This window comes from the organism of the source record quoted next, unplaced genomic scaffold (genome assembly GCF_019419815.1).
Source record: "Pyrus x bretschneideri cultivar Hongxiangsu unplaced genomic scaffold, Pyrus_bretschneideri_v1 Contig2, whole genome shotgun sequence".
In the NCBI taxonomy this organism is placed as follows: Eukaryota; Viridiplantae; Streptophyta; class Magnoliopsida; order Rosales; family Rosaceae; genus Pyrus; species Pyrus x bretschneideri.
Window position 1 is genome coordinate 2,195,296 of NW_025999501.1, and position 20,833 is coordinate 2,216,128.

The following is a 20,833-nucleotide window of genomic DNA, read 5'->3' on the forward strand; positions in this document are numbered from 1 at the left end:
ATGGTTAGCAAACATCAAATCATGTACCATGGTTAAGTTAAGACCTCTGAAACTCAAAGCTTCATTCTTTCCGCGTTGCCACAAATGTCAATTTGGATAGCTCCTCCTGATGGAAGAAATATGCAGGGACAGCCTCTCAACCATAAAATATGTAATCATGACATCAAAGACCACTTTTCATGTCAGATCTTCCGATCATCAACGGCTGTCATGACTCCTTTAAGTCCGTGTCACTCCAACTAGGGTTTGGTCATTTGCTACGCGCATACGACTTCTTTATTATGATAATTAATTAAATAATTATGGTTGAAGATGAGATGGTGGGGAGGATTAATGATTTAATTAGTCGATAAGATGAGTTATTCATCAATATCTTGATCGAGAGGCTTCCATAATTTGCAGAATGTGGGCTGTCTTAATCCTTAAAAATTTAGAAACGTATGGTATTAAGACAGATTATAACTGCGCTACTACTATACAACATCGCATATACAATTTAAATAATTCTTGTTAAATTGTCAACCCTAATACGGGAGGAGTTGGTTTAGTGGCATTGTGTCAATCCAATTATTTTCGTCGCTTGTCCTCCAGCCACTTTCCTCATCACTTTGGTTGCGGATAACATTTTATAACATGGTAACCATGTCAAACATGCATACTGCTTTATGGATTCATGATATATGTTTCAAACTTTTTGTAATTAATTGTTGCTAATCGCCTGTACGGGTATTATTTAGGCTAGTATTATTTTAATTATACTTTTTAGCATTGTATAGGATAATATTGACTTTAAATGTACTAAAATGATTTTCTCATTTTGTTTTTTTTTTACTCAACACTTTATGTTTTTGAATCGTTATATCAAATTATCAAAAGAGAATTAAAAGATACAAGCTGATCAATAAGCCTATGCGAAATTATTCTAGTTTGTGAGTAGGTATTGTTTAAATTCAAATGTAGAAAAACGATTCTATATCTTAATCAATTAGCCTAAATCATATATGTATAATGAAGTTTTCTCCGTCCCTATAAAATATTGCATTTTAGGTTTAGCCTTAGGTCATAGTTATTGGGTTATAACGTGACAGAGAGGGTATAGAAGTAACAAATGCACCCAATAATACTTTATTTTTTTCAGCTAAATTGTTTTTGAATTTTTTCTTCAGTGATTTGAAATTTTCAAAACCACGAGAAGGTGCGAACGCGTAGTAACGAGGTCAACAAGCTAGGCAACACATTTATGCTAAGACCACCGCAAGTCCACCGACAGGTGGCAGTTGGCGACGGACAGGTGTCCTTCTCGAAGCACAGAACCGCGTACGTGGCAGAGACCGATTGGCCTGGACTCTATTCATTGAACGAGCGTACGTCACGAACAGAACGCGCGGTAAACTAGAGAGCGACGTAGATAATTAAAAATTAAAAAAACGGCAAGTGGGGCTTAAAGTGAGATCATTTGGATTAACGACGTGATTAACGAAGATAATTAGTCCCCCAGGGCCTCTATATAAGCGGGGAGGAGGCGCAGCCGCAGAGTAAAAACAAAGTGAGGAGTGAAAAAAAAAAAAAAGAGCAGATAAACAGTGTGAGAGCTTTTGAGCTTTTTAGAGCGATCGATCTTCTGGTTTAATTTGTGTTTAATCCCATCCCCCCCTCTCTGTAATCCCCGCTTCTCTGAATCCCTTTCTGTTAATCATCTGTCTTTCAAAAAGTTATGATTTTTGGGTTTGTTTTTCTAAATTAACATAAAAAAAGCAAACTTGGAAGGATTTTTCTCTCGAAAGCCAGGTGTTTTCAGAATCGAGATCCGGGTTTTATATTTTTATTTTTAGCCAAATTTTATTTATTTTTTTTCTTTGAAAAAATCAGTTTGGAGGGTTAATTTTTGGTCCCTCAAGGTTGGTTTTTTTGTTTGATTTTCCGGGAGTAAAAGAGGTTGATTATTTGAAATCTCTTTCCTGAAAAACCCCCTTCCTGTTCTTTAATTTTGATAAGAAACAGGTTGATTTCTAGGTTAATTATTTCTCTTTTGTTAATTATTATTATTATTTTTTTAAATTTTCGTGAGTTGAGTGTGTTTTGAAGGCATGGCAACTACCATGGATTTCTACAGTAGCGAAGCAGCTCTTCAATCATCATCAGATCCCTTCGGAGGTGAGCTGATGGAAGCACTTGAGCCTTTTATGAAAAGTGCTTCTTCATCGCCGCCGCCGCCTTCCCTCCCCACCACCACCACGTCTCCTCCTTCCTCCGCCCCTTTCCTTCCTTCTTTCCCTTCTACCTCCTCCTCCTCCCACGACTTCCTCTCTTTCTCAAACCAGCCCAGTTTCTACGACTATGGTTGCTCCACCTCCTCCATGACCCAATTGTTTTCAGATGGGTTATTTGAGAAGCACCACCAGCAACTGCCGTCAATCGGGCTGAACCACCTCACCCCCTCCCAGATCCACCAGATCCAAGTCCAGATCCAGTCCCAATCCCATTCCCAACCCCAACAAACCCAAATCTCTTGGGAAAACCACCACCAACAAGTTTCTGAGCCGTCGTCTCATACTCTCAGCTTCCTTGGCCCCAAACCCGTCCTGATGAAGCAGGTGGGTTCCTCCGGTTCGCCGCCGAAACCCACCAAGCTTTACAGGGGTGTCAGGCAACGCCACTGGGGCAAATGGGTCGCTGAGATCAGGCTCCCTAAGAACCGTACCAGGCTCTGGCTAGGAACTTTCGATACGGCGGAGGAAGCCGCTTTGGCCTACGACAAGGCAGCTTACAAGCTCAGAGGCGACTTCGCCAGGCTCAATTTCCCGCACCTCCGCCACAACGGGTCAGTCGTCGGAGGCGAGTTTGGCGAGTACAAGCCTCTGCATGCCTCAGTCGACGCCAAGCTTCAAGCCATCTGCGAAAGCTTGGCCGAAGCTCAGAAACAGGGCAAGGCAGGGAAGCCCGCCAAGAGGTCATCCGCCGCAGCCAGCCGACAGCCGGCCCCGGAGACTTTGGCCGTCAAGGTTGAAACCTCGTCGCCGGTGATGACTGATAGCGAGGGGTCTGCCGGGTCTTCGCCGCTGTCCGATCTGACTTTCGGCGACTCTACGGAGCCGTGGGAGAACAGCGGCGCTTGCGAGAGCACTGCCGTGTTGGAGAAGTACCCGTCCGAGATTGATTGGGCTTCGATCTTCAGTTAATTAGTGTTGTTAATCATGTTTAATTGTAATTGGGTATGTTTTAATTTTAAGTAATTAAGTTGATTGGGGGTTCTAGTGGCTACTGCAATCAAGTTTTTGGGATATGCAGAGCTGCATTTGAATTAGGGTTTTAGTTGGTCCAATTGGGGTTTTAGTACGTTAATATGATGTACAACATTTCCGCCATGGTGGGCTGGTTTTCTTCTTGCTAAACCATGAGCGATTCAATATATATATGTGTATGATTCCTCTTTTATGTACTTTCATGTCGTGGTGTTCATAATCTCCTATGGTAAAACTTGTGTTATAATCTTCTCACGTCCTGCTACTATCCGGCAAGATTTAATTGCCATTATCTTGTGAGATTTGTCCGATATTAAAGAATTCTTTGTGTAAAACACTTCTTACAAAAGCACGAGACTCGTTATGTTCCGGCCTCGTTTGAGATAACGTTGTGATGGATGTGTTTTGAGGAGGAGCTTGGAGTTGTACATTTTGTGTTGAGCGTAATTGATTCGTAAAGGACTTTGTGGGCACAAAATGTGGAAGATAATCGAAGAACATGTGATGTTGAGTGAATGGGCAGTCATGAGTTAGATGGAGCCGTGTGAACTTTAAATTGTGTGATGGGTACGTTGCGGCTAAGAGTCTGGAAAGGGTTTGTTCTGGTTGCTGTGGTGACCACTCACTAGTGTCACGGGCCTAACCTGATTTGTGACTAGTAAACTTCATCATTTCGGATTTGGCTTCCATTAGGGGTCCTTTGTGATCCAACATCAATATTTACTTCCATATTTACCACAAAGGAAATTAATTACTAGTCATATTTGTAATTCGCGGGTGCTAGGCAAGTTTTTCAATGCTTTTGGTTCCAGGCAAAAGACCGATGTAAGAAACATAAAGCAGTAGTAACATGAACGGGGAGGCATCAGGGTCATATTTTAGTTCGGCTTAGATGGATGATGAAGATGATTTACTGTTCATCATTGAAGCTTTGTTTTTGTAGTAGAGCTCAAATGTGAAAGAACATCAATAGAGCTCAAATGTGAAAGTACAACAATAATTAGTCATATTTACTCGAAAGTAAAAACATTATTGGTTGTAATAGTAACCATCCAACGATAGGAAAGTTTTTCAACCCTCTGTTTTCAGGTAAAGAACACAAAACGTATGCCTCTTTGTAGAGAAAATTAAACCACTTATGTAAAATGAGTGTCTTTGATGTAATTGGACCGTGTTCGCGACACCAAATTAACTATTCTCATGCAATAGGTAGCGTTAAGAATGCAAAGGTAACACATCTCACAAGACAACTCATCTTAGATGACATTCGGAAAAAGAGACCAATATACACTGTTGCATGGAAGTTTCACTTTCATTTTGCGGGGGTGTATTGGGTATGGACTTTGCTTCACTTTCAAATTCAGGTATATTCAACTTAGACTTTTATGGAGTCGATAAAAGTCACCATGTATTGAATAAAAACATTTATAACTTCTTAAAAGTCTATGAAAATCTCGTGGTGTTTAGTTATTACTTTTGCAAGTTTACAAAAGTTTTTGTGTATTCAAAAGTTCATTGATTTGATTTCAAAGGATTTTAAAAAGTTATGAACTTTCATAGACTTTGAGGCTTTTTATGATATATTTCTTATCGTAGCAAATTCAACCTCACTCTAAGATTTTGATGGACTTTGATACCTCACCACCCATTATGATGTAATGAGGATCACTATTTTCACTTCCACCACACCACACCACACCATGTTGTCACCACTATCTAACCATGACCTTCCCAACTACCCTATTGCTGACATCACCACCACCGTTTCTGTCTAAGTGAGTCGCAACCTAAGCAGATGCCTAAGCGAGCTAGGCAGATGCCTAGGCGGTCTAGGCGCTATTTCTTAATTTTCAAACGTCTAGGTATTAATCGGGGCAGTAGCTAACCGTCTAGCGCCAAGGCAGAAATTTTTAGAACAAAGCTACAATGTTACCTTGTCCACCCCCACCACCACCTCACTACCACCACCTTGTCACAGTCATCATCACCACAACCTCTTACGGCCACCTTACAACTGCCACCCCCACACATGAGCGCTACTAACACCGGCATCATCATGATCACCAACTTTACATATTCTTTCACATGTCTAAAAATTTTAGCAAAAAAAGTAAAATTACGTAAATTAGTTTCTCCGTAAAAAAAAAATGTAAAAAAGGTATAATCATACGGTCTATAAATTACTTTTTGAACTCTACAAAAATCCATCATTAAACTCTCAAAAATCTGTTACAATTCATTCTTTCATAAAGTTTCTAAGTCTATAAAAGTCTACAAAATCTATAAAAGTCGAACTTATAAAAAACTTTACAAAAGTCAATATAGATTTGAATACAATGCACCCCTTTTTTCTTCACGATAGTTTTCTATTTTCCTTTTTTTTCTTATTTTTTAGCAAAAAATTTCGCATAATGTATCTCCTAATTCTTAAAGCATACCAACAAACTGTATAAGGGCTTGAATAATTAAGCTTCATTTCAACTATGACCTGTCATTATTACATTAAACCCTAAACCCTAGATGTGGAATAATATTTTCACGGTCCATGGCCTCGTGGGACGAACATGAGAACTTGACTAATGTGTAATTAAGCTAATTGTTCGCTAATTATACTACACCAAAACAAAATGTTTGATTATTATAATAAATCACATGGTGTTAGGAAAACTAACACTTTGATTAACTAGTGCATGTGATGTGCAAACATGTCATTGCCCTCTTTTTCTTGGTCACACCATTTGTTTAGAGATGATTAGAGTTCTGCAGTCCTTGATTCAAGTGTTTAATCCTTAAGTTAAGGTTAGCACATGTTTGGTTATGCCTACACTAATCACAAGGAGATGCAATGTTTAAACTTATTAGTTAATAATTCTTCTAGTTGGACTAACCTCGTGTACAAACAAGTGTTTATGGAACGAGAAAGTTTTGACAAACTATCTTGTGGTGTATATATCCGTTTGAGTATTTCATACACAATAGTTGCAAAATGAGTATGATACTAATGTGGATAAATTAATTGTACATCGGATGACAAAGCAGAATATACCCTACAACACTTACGTGGCATACTCATGTTTGTGTATTATCATGTAAGTTTAACTCCTTACTGAATGCTTGAAAGCATAAATAACCATAATTGGGACCGGTCTTGAAGGAGGTGCTCCAGCCAAAATATTTTGATTGAATCCTCGTAGGCCGGCTCCAATTGGGGTAAATTTTATTTGTAAATTACAAGTAATACTATATTGAAATTAGTATATAAGGTAACTCCATCTTAGTCCAATTTGAAACCCTAGTTCGCCCATGAACACAAATGTTTGCATGTAGATTGACTGTAGCAACAAATATAGAGAGAAGCTTTGATCATTTTACATGTAGATCAATCGATCAACATAATTAACAATCCACAATCATGTTTGATGCCTCCATAATTTAAAAATATATCTGCTGCTTAAAACTTTAGGCAGAAAAACAATCTGTTCTTATTCTTTGGGTGTCACCATATCCATATCCATCTTTATTCGTATTCTTCCTCCCAATCCTTCCTTCAAAGCGTGCATTTTGCACAAGGTTACAAGGTCAAAAAATGCACAGAGAAAAGTGTAAAAAGAGACACAAAGAAAGAAAAAGTCGGTGGGGTACTTAGAATTAGAATCATTTCTTACAAAATTTAAAACATGGGTTGAATGTCATGTCAAATAACTTTTAAGTACAAGATAAAATTGGAGTATTAATTTCTGAATTTAACTGAATTTGAACTTTGATCCCTAAGCTAAAAATATGTGAGTATTGGTTTTTAAACTTTAGGCAGAAAAACAATTTAGAGGAGTGGTCTTTTTGGACAACTATGTAAGAACTTTTGTTTGTTATTCACCCTTAAAACCTTTATTTTAGACTAAAATTCTAATGATGTTACTTAAAAAGTCCATATTAGTACAAGTTTAACGACCACCCTTCCTAAATCTTTAATGGCCAAATCGGATAAATGATCCATGTGGTGTATACCGTTAGCAAATTTAGTCTAAAAGTAATTTTTCCATTAACTATATGTTAATACATGGATAAAATTGTACTTTGACATGTGCACTGGAAAACTGAAAAAGGTAATTCCTATTGCACTTATCATCTCCAAATCGAGCTTCTTGAATTAATGGGTAGCCGCCCTACTGGGAGGAGAAACTCAAAAATATGGGGGCGATAAGGCAACCTCGTTAGAGGATTGCTTCAACTCATAACCCTCCTGTAGATGCCAACATGTTAGCCAAACAGGAAGATAGAAAATTTATCCCCCTCTAAATTGTTTGATTGATCGTTCTCTACTTTCTTGACTTTCTAGGCAACCAAACAGGAAGATAGAAAATATCACATCTAATATATACCACCTCTGCGAAAATGGAGATTTCCTCTATTACATACACCAATTTGAGAACAAAACACCCAAAAGGCCGTAATTGTTCGAATACAAAAACCCAACCTAAGACGGCTTCGATTTCCTCGGAAGTCGCCCAAAATTGCATCAGAATCTGGGGTTCAAAAAAACCCCAACCGTGGAAAACTCACATAAGCGCACCGACAGAGACACGGTGGCCCCCATGGTTGTCGTGGTAGCTCTGTGGAAAACTGAAAATGGTCTCTCCTTTTTCTCTTGCGCGAAGTGAGTTTGGGGGTTGCGTAGGGGAGATGCATGAAAAAGAAGGTGCACACGTCAAAGTACAATTTTATCCATGTATTAACAGATAGTTAACAGAAAAATCACTTTTGAACTAAATTTGCTAACGGAATACACCACATGAGTTTAAATCCGAATTTTTTTAGCACATGAACTATCTTCCGAATACCTTATAATTACAGAAATTATTTATCCGATTTAGCCATCTTTAATTATGAACCAAACCCCAAATTTTCTTTAAATCGAAATAATAACACTCATAATGTGTGTAAAAGTAATTGGCCAATATAATAATTGTGTCCTTTACAAATGATTCCAAAGCAAAAGCAGAAATGAATAGAAGAAGGTGCAAAAGGTGTGTGAATGGGGCAGTGGAAATAGTGCAAAGGTTGTTTTGGACGGAATAAGATCCTCTTTGTGGGGATCCGTAAGATCAATTAATCATATCTGTATATCGTACATTGTGCGGTTAGAAATTATTTTATATATTTAATTTAACATTAAATATATATAGTATTTAACGAAAACTAATCGTACAATGTACGACGAATATACACGATTAATCGATCCCCAGATCCTTACAAAGAGCATTCAGAAAGGATCCTTGGCCGTTTTGGACCATGGGAAAACCAAGATTTAGGTAACCCAAAATCCGAATGGGAATGGGATTGGCATTTTGCCGTGGAAGGTGAAAAGGTGTTTAAAGGAGATTGGGTAAGCGAGGCTATCTATTGCCTCTGCGGATAAGCCGTGTGGAAGAATCTCAACAAATCATTCTAAATTGCAAAGAGCTCCGATCCATGGAGATTATCGGTGCCTTTCCAGTCGTGGAGTCCACACGGTTTCTGTCCTTGTCTTTTGCTTTGGAATTTGACTGTAAAAGGGCGAAAATTCTATTAATTTTTTTTTCCGAGTATTTTATATTTTGAAAATTTTAACAGTTAGATCTATTAGACAAAACATTCTAAAAAATCTTGTAAACGGAATTTGAAATCTTGTGACTAAACCTAAAGGGATTGTGATGCATCTGAGATTTTGTGTTTGATTTTGTATCCCCCGCGTATTGCTTATATGAGAAAAACAAAAGTTTTTAATTTTCTTTGATTTATGTACTCTCCTTCATAACATTTTAGCTCAATATCTATTTCAATAGAGGGAACTGAATTAAAGACCTGGCCATGACTCCCCGAAACATACGGGGCCAAGACCCACAACTAGGGATGGGCAATGGTTATGGTGGGCGGGTAATCGCGAGTATCTACCCATAACCATTTAATCTCTTACTCGCATAATCGTTTACCCATTAGGTAATTGCATAAACGGTTATACACATATCCATAACTGTTTATAAACGGTTAACCATGCTTATAACCACATACCCTTTTACCCCTTTTTCACCCATTTACCATTTTTTTACCCGTTTACATGTTTTTTTAACAACTTGAAAATTAAAAAAGAAATTTGTCATAGTTTTCTATTGGTTTTTTGACCATTAAACACTGTCATATTTGAAAACGAATTGATGAGATTTTTTTTAGTAGCCATCCGCCTGAACATCAAACATTAATTTACAAAACATCTTAGTAACCAAAGAAAAAGAAAGCAAAAGCGATTCCTGTAGTAGTGGCGAGCGAAATGAAAGCAGCCTAAACCGTGAAAATGGGGTTGTGAGAGAGCAATACAAGCGTCAACCGCAATTAAAATTTGAAAATTAATTAACAGCACCATCCATGCACATGATCATGGAACATTGATTTGTAACCGCAGTTAGCAAGACGGAGAAAACTCTAATCAGACACCACTAAACTTGAGATCGTCACTCTGAAATTAATAGACCAAGAGGCCCTGCATCCCTTCCAAGTTCCAACCAACATATGTTAAGCATGCAGTGCATGATAAATAAACTTGAACTCAAAATTAGTAAGATCTTTCAGACCTAAATATTTATTAATTTAGGGTTTTAGTTTTTTTTTTCTTTCTAATTTGACATATATTAAAATAAACAATTAAATGGGTACTTGTTTATAACCGGTACTTGTTTATAACCGTGAAAAATACGCATAACCATCCATTTAAATTTTATGGGTAAACGGTTATACCCATAACCGTTTATTCGTCTAAATAGATACCCATAATCATAACTGTGAATTTTAAATGAGTAGATAACCATGGTTACTCAAACCCATAGGTATTTTTCCCAAATGATTGTTGGCGGCTCAATTGAGAGGCTTATATTGATTCAAAGAATTCCACATTGAGCGGGACGTTTTGAGTTTGATTCTTATAAATTCGAATATATTCCCTTAACGGACCGAAAAGTTTGAGTCAAGTACAAGTGAGTTCAATTGTTGGGTGTAATAAACGAGTCTCATGAGTTTGGAAATGTTATAAAAGAGGTTTCACGTCTATTAAATTCAAAACAGTGATATTGCAGTAAACCATCGAAAGGCTTCGCATCTATCCAGAAGAGCGCCTCTCAAGCTTGCTCGGAAAGCTCTTTTTATTTTTTTGGTTCTCTATCAGTTCAGGAGGTTTGCTTAGAAGCAACCACCCTTGAAACAGTGCGTTATTACGCAGTACAGTACAACCGAAACCCTGTATGCATAAATATATCTTCGATGCTGTCGCAATTTCACTGTGAAAAGCTTAGTACATTGGTTTTGGTTTATTAACCAGAATCCAGATGCAAACCCTATCCATGTTTTTGAGGAATTGACAATCCTCAAAAACTCATTCATTAATTTCATCTGTCAACCAAACAAAGAGCAATCATTACGCAAGAGTAGCCGCTCCAACCAAACATTAGTGGCGAACGAAAGAGGAGGAGAAGAAACCATGACCCCAAAAAAAGACAGTAGCATGCCAGAAAAATGAAAAGAAAACGAGAGATTAATTCGGTAAGGAGGGAACGATGAAAACGAGAGATTAATTCGGTAAGGAGGGAATGAAGGAGCCCCTTTAGCTTTCAAACAGATATTCACATCAAGATATAGCGATTACAAAACTGTTTTTAACATTGTGGGCATTTGGCATGTCTAAATTAAGGAATGTCAAACCTAGTTCAGTCGATTAAACGATGGTGTCTCTGCCCAACCACATGATGATGAGAGTGCACTACATGCTCCCTCTTTCCTAGATCGATTCTGTCCCACTATGCCGTTGACAGGCGGACCAACAAATAGAGCAGCAACGTACGCCAACAGAACCACTCAACTAAATTTGCCGATCTCCATCTTCTTCTTGATTGCCTTCTGACCATGGTATATAAACGAATCTAATATTCCCGAAACAGTAAAGACACCTGAAAACAACATTGAAAAAAGATCATTAGTTCTGCATCAAAACAGTTAAGGTAAAATAACAACCATCAGGAATAGCAACAAGAGAGAAATGAGAGAGCAGTCCATATTTCCAGGAGGCTGAATCGAGTTAGTTGACAATATAGCGGTGTAATTGAGACCATAACTTTCTTTGAATTAATGACATCAATACTAAATGAAACGAGAGAGAAATGACACGAGCAATACTCCGTAATATTATAAGGAAACCCACAACCATAATTAAATATAGCTATAGCCATAGGATTAAAAGCATCTGCAATAGGTTTAGTTCAAGATGACTGATGATTAGTGGCAAGGATGCTAATGAAGCACATAAATAATTGACAAACGAACTGACATAACTTCAAAATCCATACCAACATTAAAGTAACCAGAAAAACCAAAAAAGATGGAAACTCTGAGATTTCTTGCATCAATAAAATCAATCAAAGATGGAGGGAGAAATTGGTAATTAGAAATTACCTCCTACTATGGCACAAACGTTGGTCAGGAAGTGCAAGAATGAAATATGCTCCTCTGTGAAAGTTACCTGCAACATGCAAGTCAACCCCATAATAATGTATGTTCAACAAAAGCAGAAGCACAAAAGATATCTATATGAATATCGTTAAATTAATTTTTCAACTCGCTTGTAGGATTGGAAGAAAACAAAACCCACCTTTATGGGAGAAAGATCATAGAAGAAAAACACTCCAGGAAGGAACTGAAGGTTGCCCATTTCTGTACCCCTATAATGTTCAGTTACAGAGAACTGCAAATTCCAATTATTAGGACAACATGTTATATTCAACTATTAAAAAGCAAAACTCAGAAACTGAGCTCCTTTTATCCTTTTCTTAATTTGTATTTACTGCACCTGATTTGACTGGATAGTGTGCCCACTCACATCTGTATACACAGTGGGTACAACCTGAAAAAAAAAAAAAAAAAAAAACCATGGTTGATTTCCTTGACAGAAACATAGAATGATCTGGTAAAGGTGGCCAATGATAAAAGCAACTATTTCAGATGGAAGAGTAACAGTGGCTGTAAATAAGTTCACTAAGCACTTGCTGTTCATCTTTGGATCTGTTGTATTTGCAGATATGCAATAAATGAGTTTTAAACAGAATCTATATTACCATACACAGGTAAATATGAGAGCAAGGTAATCAGGATTGAATGGGGACTCGAGATAAGATCTATGATATGCAACAAAAGGTTATTAAGGTTTGAAACCCATACCCAATTAAGTTCATATATAATTCAACTCAAAGTAGAGAACACAAGGTTTTGGGCCAAAGGAATGAGATAAGCAGATAGCCAGCAAGGTGAACCAGAGCCATTTCAACACCAAATACGTGTAACTTCTGAAATAACTCAACTTTTTAATTTTTTTTCTTCACAATAGCATGCTAATACTAGCATGCAAGACATTCCTGCTGGAGCATGCTATAATGGTCTGCAATGATAAAGGGGAAAAAGAACTAATTTTCTTTTACTCACAAAAATACAACACCTCTATAATCCACTAATTCTAACATAAAAATCTAAAGCAAAAACAGTCCATGCATTTAGAAGAGTAGATTTCTTCTCCTCTTTGCCTTTTATGGTTTTGCCCCTTTTGCCTGCTAACTCATTTACACATGTTTGTGCGTGTGTGTGTGTGTGCACGCATGTACATGCTCATAAATGTTGCTATGTATAAACATATAAATATGTATTGGACATAATAATCTTTTATAAGAGTATTGACATGGTGAAATGATGAATATAAACTGCAGGTAAATGACATGGAAAGGAACACAAAAGATATAAGAGCCATGGTTTATTTCCATTAGACTACGGTTAAGAAAATCCGTAGTGACAATTCTGCAGGAAACTGACCTTGATAAAGTATTGATACATCCCACTTGGGTTGTCTTGTGTCCAGTGCACACTGAAGGTTAAAAAACCAATATATAAGCATATCACAATCACAATACATATGATGTCATAGATAGCAAAAACCTAAAAGAATGCAAAGTTTAGAAATAACAAGGTTGACTAGACTTTATGATGGAGAGAGGAAAACATACCCATCAAGAGGATTTACAACACCAGGGAAATTGTCTCCAAAAGACAATCTGTTGATTGTGTGACTAATCTGTATCATGTGATAAATATTGATTACAAGGCTTTTCTAACAATGTAGGATTAAGTTTTAAGAAGTTTTTTTTTTTTTTTACTAGGAACTTTGATGATTTTATCACACTCAAGTCTTTATATAGGGATCAAGGATCAGGTCTTACATTGAAACTATCCTTTTGAAATGCCAGCAGATCATGCACATGAACATTTGATTGTTGAAAGCTTTTCCCAGGTGCAAAATGGAAGTTCCCAGCTACCTTGTTGACTTCCAAAAATCCATACATATTGCACCCTTCACCTTCTTCATCTTTAATTCTTTGCAGAAAGCCTTCTCTTTTACACTGTTGTGGAACACAGAACATAAGGAACACTAAAAATGTAAAAAGAACAGAACTACTATCACATGTTGCAATAAGCATCTACAGGTGAGAGAACAAGAGGAGGGATGAAATAATGATTAAGGGAACTCAGAGACATGTAAAAAGTAGACAATGACACAGAGAAAAGTTCCGGATAAATGGTTTCAGATGATAACATGACTCAACTTAGGTGATTATCTAAAACCAAACCTCACTATTTCTAAATGAGACTTGCCCAGGATTTTGTTTAACAAAAGGGGCTTACTTTACTAACAAGATTAATTTTGGACTGAAATTTATCATCTTCCATAGCTTTTGGGATTCAAGATCTCAAGCTCACTCACCTGGTCAATCAAATCTGGATTTGATATTGCCCAACCTTTCTTTCGGTAAGCTTCACGGACGTCTTCACATGAATTACAACAATCCTCATCAGCCTGAAATAATAAGCAAACAAACAATAAAATTTGGAAAAATAAGAAACTCATAATGCCTATCAGAACATCTCTGTATAAAATGATATCAATTGAGATGGACCAGATTTCAGCTATAATCACAGGAGAACTGAAACACGTAGGAGAAACTAAAAAAGTGGGGGGAGGCCAACGTAATTTGGAATTATATTTCCTCATTGAAGCTGAATGTATTCAAGTTGAGGTCGTTGATAAAGCTCAAGTCATAGAAAGCTATATAGAGAGCACATTGAAATCGAAACTTATAACACTATGGCCATTTATTTTGTATATCCTATAACAGTCTATCAAGGCATTGACTTGGTATGTCTATATTGTTAAATAAACTCTATATTGTCGGATATATAGGAGAATGAGGTGCCAATAAACTTCCAATGTTATAAACACTTTGATAATAGATTAAGAAACAAGGATAACATGATAACTGAACACTACCTGTTGGGTTTTGCGTCTCCAAATTAGGCATGTGTTACCTATTTCGTTTTAGTGTCCTATTTGGGTTTGGATTTTGACTTCCTGGTTGGTTTCCTTGCTTGGTGGAGAGAATTTATTCTTTACCTATTTGATTAGGATTTGGATTTACTTCCTATTAGGATTCCTATGTAAACCTAAGTCCTATGCTCTATAAATAGGACATTAGGGCTAGTTTATTTTGTGTGGCTTATTCGTGTGGCAATTTGGTGAGAGTCAATTTGTGAGTTTGTGAGTTAGAGAGCAATTTGGAGAATCTTCTCTGTTTGTTTAGGGTTCTCCACTCGTTTGGTTTAGGGTTTGTAATTTGTGGGAGTTGGGTTGTGAGAGTTTAAACACTCTTTTGTAATCTCTGTTTGTTTAGTGAAATTCCTCGCCATGCTTTGCCTGTGGACGTAGGCTTTACGCCGAACCACGTTAAATCTTCATTTTGAGATTATTTGTTTCTTTGCTTTCGCCTACAATGTTGATATTTGGTACTTTGTTACAATTCTCTTCCGTTTGCGCATTAAAGTACAACACTACCCAACTTCCAATCAATTTCCTGTTTTTACTCTCAAAAACCTCACCCTTATCCCGGACCCAATTTCCCCCCCTTCCCACCTGTAACTTCCATTATAATGCACACACATGATGGTGAGAATCTTTCTACTTCATAGTCATAGTTGGAATATATAGATTTACAGAAGCACATCCAATCCACTTGGATCTCAAATACAGGGTGCACTGATGACACCTATCTAGTTCAGCATTCCCCAAGGTACTACACTAACAGCACACAAACAACTTCCAACATTGTATTCAACAAAAATCTAGCATAAGGATCCAGACAAATAAACGTACCGCTTCTGCACCATAACAGGAACCACAGTATGTCTCATTATGCTCAAGCCTTCCACCATGTCTCTGTAAGGGCTTGTCAATCTGTGTCAATGAGAAATAGGTATGAGCAGAAGGAAGGGAAGATGAGTAATTACAAAGAGATAATATGTAGATCCTTCATGTGATTCATTTACGAAATTGAAATTGCAAAATCAAAGGAGATGGCTATCATGCTGATTTTCTTCTTCTCCATACACCAGATAGTTCCAAGAATACTTTAACCAGGTAATGTATCATATGTAAATGTGCTGATATAAGGCAGATAATAAATTAATGAAAAGAGTTGGTACTAAGAAATGTACTTTGAAAAATATTGTGTTACTAACCTTGGGTGCACCAATAACATCTGGCCTTGATTCTATCACATTTCCATGGGAGTCTAATCTTTTTTTGATAATGTCATGTTTCTGCAGTACATAAGAACAATTAAATTTTACACAAGTCAAACTTGAACAACAAGCACAAGGTGGCAACAAGTGCAGGGCATAGAGCAATTGTGTGTGGCCGTGCAGAGGGAGAGAGAGAGTTCAGAGAAAAAGTTATAGCACATCACCGATCAATTGGGATACATACTACATCTAGGTGCTGCTCGCCACTGATGTCCATGGCATCGAGACTTAGTATAGAACAAGGCAGGGCAGCAAAAGTTACATCAAACTGCACTTGTGAATAAAATCCATTAGTTTAGCCGAAAAGTTGTAATAAAATCCTTGTACAAATGGAACAAAGCAATGCCCTTGATATCAAATACGGGTTCTTGATATGAAGCTACTTGGTAGTCGTTAAAGAGGAAAAACAACAACATTACATTGATTCGTAAGGTTTCGCCTCTAGAAGTATCTACCACAAGCTTGATTCCGTTACCGCATGGAGATATAACCCTGCACTCACACAATTAAATAAAATAAACAACAATAAATCCCATGATGATCAACAAGGATCGATAGAACGTTGACTTGCAGCATTTGGAATTCAGAAATTCAAACATTTCAGTTCTTCCTGTTACTAAACCCATTGAAAAAAAAGAAACACTATTTACAGGACAAACCCTAGAAATGAACAGATCTTCATCCCCAAATTAACAAACAATCGCGGAGATCTAATTACACAAACAACCATACACATACGTGCACAAATATACTATATATATAACAATAAGGAGACGTACGAAGCTCGGAGAGGAAGAGCAGGAGCATGACGATGGAGGAAGCGAGAGTGATAACGCCGCCGGAGAGTGTACGACTGTAGAAATCTTCGTTGATTTTTGGGTAAGCATCCAAATTCCGAAGCTTGCTCATTACATTCTCCATTTTTTTTACTTTGATTTTCTTCGCTCGCTAATAATCTCTAAGATTTGATCTAATAATATCTCATCTAAATGTCTCTGGAATTAAAATAAAATTACAAAGTCCGCAGATTTTTTATTGAATTTCAAAACTTAAACACCCCGTTCTTCCACATCCAAAGCAAAAGAGGGACACAGAATTTTATTGGAAGAAAAAAGGAAAAAAATTACGAACGGGGCGTCCTAAGTTGATCTTCTTGTATTCTGGACTTTCTGCAACTTCTTGTATTTGTTTTTTATATTTATTTATTTTTTTTTAATTTTTAATTTTCTTTATTTATTTTTAATTTTTATATTTATTTTTTAGCTTTTCACGGGAGAATGAATGACGTCATAATTCTTGTCAGATTTTACGTTGGCAGTAAGAAAAAGGTAAATGAGAGATTATATTCATACATCTCAAATTACTTTTTCTACACTTTTTTAATTTTTTAATATTTTTTACACACCACTAACACTTGATGGAAAAATATTAAAAAATTAAAAAAATGTGGAAGAAGTAATTAATCTCCAACGTAAATTTCCATTAGGTGGCCTAAAACCCGAAACTTTGGGTTTGGGCTTTTTTGTCTTCGGCTGGGTCAAGTTTGTTGGACTACAATTTGAGCTTGGGCTTAGATCAAGCCCACTATTCTCTATGAAATTTATCATATATGGACAATAATTTGGATCAAGCCCACTCCATTGAATGATACGAATGGTTTGTATCTTAATTTCTCATATATACATTATTTTTGCAAAAAAAATTAGGTAAATTTAAAATTATTAAGATACTAAAACGACCATTTAAATAGCAGTCATATGATTTTAGATTTTACTAATTTTATGAAAATAACTAAAAATATCAGACAGTTGAATTGTTAAAATACGATATAAAATGGATGCTATTATGAGCATCGTCAAATAAGTTCAGATTTATAAAAAAATTGATTTGACTGAGCATGATGGACCAAATGGTGAATTGCACTCACAGATAAAGTCTTATTCTTTAATTTAATGCGTCCTTGGTTTGAGCTCTTATTGTAGTGTAAGTGAATCAGTGTTAAGATTATTTTATCGTTTGTAAAATTTTTAGACCTTTTCAAATGCATGGAATCGGGCCTTTTGAAAATTATTGGATAGGGTTGGGCTTTAGAGGGAAGGCTCAACTTAATAGATATCAGCTATGGGCTGGATAGTTGGACTTCAAGACCAGTTTAGGCTTGCAATCAATCTGAGGCTCTCTTAAAAAATTAATATTTTTCAACAAACTATAGCAGCAGTAACCACTTAGTTCTATGGCTTAGTATTACTCTTCATTTGTAAGTGAGAGGTTTTAAGTTTGATTTTTTCCAAAAGCGAATTTGAACCACATTATTGCTAACTCATTGTGAGGCTTAGCCTACCTCCCCCACCTTAGTGCAAATAATATTGTTTGTTCAAAAAAAAAAAAAAAACTATAGCATCATCGTGTTACATAATTAGTTGTTAGGGGGAGAGAATCAGTGGTGATTGAACCCGTACCATAGTCCATAAACATGATTGTTTTCTACCATTACGATAAAGCGTCATCTTCCTTAAAAAAGAAAATCCATAAGCATGATTGAACCTGTACCATAGTTCATAAACATGATTGAACTCATACCATAATCCATAAACATGATTGTTTTATGCAAAACTAGAAACCAAAACAGTCTACCATGAAAAAGAAAATCCACGTAGAAACATACACGATAGAATATTGTTCTCAAACAAACATAGCAATCAAACCATAAACTTGTCTTAAGATTGTTGGAAAAATTAGGGTCTAATTGCTATATTAAATCACATAAAAATTTAAGACATAATTCATGCAATTATATATCAAAATTAATGCATGCACATGTGAAACCAATGTTAAATGAACATGATATAATGAATTAGAAAAACCTAGAAAATACGGTCGAGGCAAGTATTGGACACCTTGTTCTTAAGACAAGTTTACGCTTCACTACGGTGCTCACGATTGATCGGTGCATGCCTCCCAAGATACAATGACCCTATTCTTGTAATAGTAGCACTCCAAATCACAAGGCTCTATAAACCATGATTGTGTAGAAAACTCTTTCATATGGATTCAATGAGACTCTCTAATATTTAGTATACTCTATGTATGATTATGTAAAACGATGAAAAATTATTTTGTGATTATAGGGGGCTTCCTTATTTATAGAATGTGAGATACCTCTTTGGAAAATATGTGATTATTCATGAAGAGTCAAAAGTTGCAATTCTTCATTTGAGTAGACACATCTTTCTACCAAAAAACTCTACTTCTAATTTCCATTCAATTAATAAATTTAATATAATAATAATATCGTTAAATTTTCCAACACGAATTATATCTCATAATACATGGGTGAATTTGAGATCAAATCAAATTAAAATCTACCTCTGTTAAGTGGAATTGGCTTTGATTCCTGCAAATAAAGGTAAGAATAACACAACATAAATATATAATAAGAAGTTCAATTGTGCAATGATTGTACTGTCATATACTTTTTTCAGTACTTCAAGTTCCTAAGGTTTCCACAAATTCCCATTGACCAGTTTTGTTTAATTAAATGTAAAAAAGAAGAAGGCTTGGTTTATGTCAAATCTGGCTTTGTTAGCTTCACCTCTTTTCATCAACCTCAATCATTGAGTAATGGATAGAGGTAGTAAAAGATACGAAACAATTACGGCTGAAAATGGTAGGAAAACACATGAAGACGACATGCAACTGCTATTACTATTATAATTTTATGTAACATGCTTGATCAAATTTTATTATGCCAACAACAAATTACGTGCATCCATCTGTAAACAAGAAAGTGATGCAATGAGCATGTGTTTGGTTAATTTAAGTCTATACAAGAAAGAGATAATGTCCTTGTAATAGCAATCATCTTAACATTTGTGATTAACAAAATTCTACAAATGGTACATGAGTATATATGTACAACTATAATGGGTACATCACTGTATGTGTGTGTGTGTATACAACTATTATGACCTACTGCACAAACTGGCCCAATAAAAATTATTTAGGGAAGAGAGGTTTTTTTATTTTTATTACAACAATATTATTTATATTAAGAGGGTGAGGGAATAAATTTATGGTGAACTCGTTATTTCTGATATTTGAACCTAAGACCTCTTACTTACAAGTGAATAAGAATACTACTAAACCGTAATATTAAGCGACATTAAGAAAAGAAAGTATGTTAACCTCTTTCTTAGAGTACTGACCATGTCCCTAACTTTCATTTGTTACCCTAACCTACAATGAAAGACAATTACATAATGAGACTAAAATATTAATTATACTCATATATATTATGACGTCTCTCTCTCTCTCTCACACACACATTTTTCAGTTGCATACATAGCATGTATGCAACTAAACCCTAACCTAAGACCTCTCACTTATAAGTGAAGAAGAATACTATTAAACCGTAATACTAAGTGACATTAAGAAAAGAAAGTTTGTTAACCTCTTTCTTAGAGTACTGACCATGTCCCTAACTTTCATTTGTTACCCTAACCTACAATGAAAGACAATTACATAATGAGACTAAAATATTAATTATACTCATATATATTATGACGTCTCTCTCTCTCTCTCTCTCACATTTTTCCGTTGCATACATAGCATGTGTGGAATTGGTAGCTAAAAATCAAAATAAGAAAAAGAAAATATAAAGGAAATCAACAATGTTTGAAGATTTAATTTTAGTAGATTCAAACTAGTAAACTAATTAGAATGTTTTTTGACAGTTTCATTTGTCGGACAAATCTAATTAGGACAACGAGGCTTATCAAGAAGAGTAATGGATTTAGATGTAACGTCTATGACAATATTGCGTGGCAATTATTTCGACTTTGGAACATCCTAGTTAGTGCCCTAGGCACTATCACAATCAAGAGTTAAATGGCACTATA

General features: G+C 36.0%; 2 protein-coding genes across 2 annotated transcripts; one reads left to right on the forward strand and one right to left on the reverse strand.

The window, feature by feature from the left end:
* Positions 1–1,531: 1,531 nt before the first annotated feature.
* On the forward strand, positions 1,532–3,439 carry LOC103959049 (ethylene-responsive transcription factor RAP2-4-like). The gene is given in 3 exon segments (XM_048583085.1): positions 1,532–2,435; positions 2,437–2,515; positions 2,518–3,439. Coding segments are annotated over 3 exon segments (1,089 nt in total). The 5' UTR covers positions 1,532–2,087; the 3' UTR covers positions 3,180–3,439.
* Positions 3,440–10,836: 7,397 nt separating this feature from the next.
* Positions 10,837–17,058, reverse strand: LOC103959050 (endoplasmic reticulum-Golgi intermediate compartment protein 3). Its single transcript, XM_048583084.1, is given in 14 exon segments — positions 10,837–11,212; positions 11,715–11,781; positions 11,911–12,003; positions 12,109–12,162; positions 13,119–13,170; positions 13,310–13,377; positions 13,523–13,702; positions 14,065–14,157; positions 15,508–15,588; positions 15,873–15,953; positions 16,120–16,203; positions 16,355–16,401; positions 16,404–16,427; positions 16,715–17,058. Coding segments are annotated over 14 exon segments (1,158 nt in total). The 5' UTR covers positions 16,857–17,058; the 3' UTR covers positions 10,837–11,120.
* Between the last annotated feature and the right edge of the window lie 3,775 nt (positions 17,059–20,833).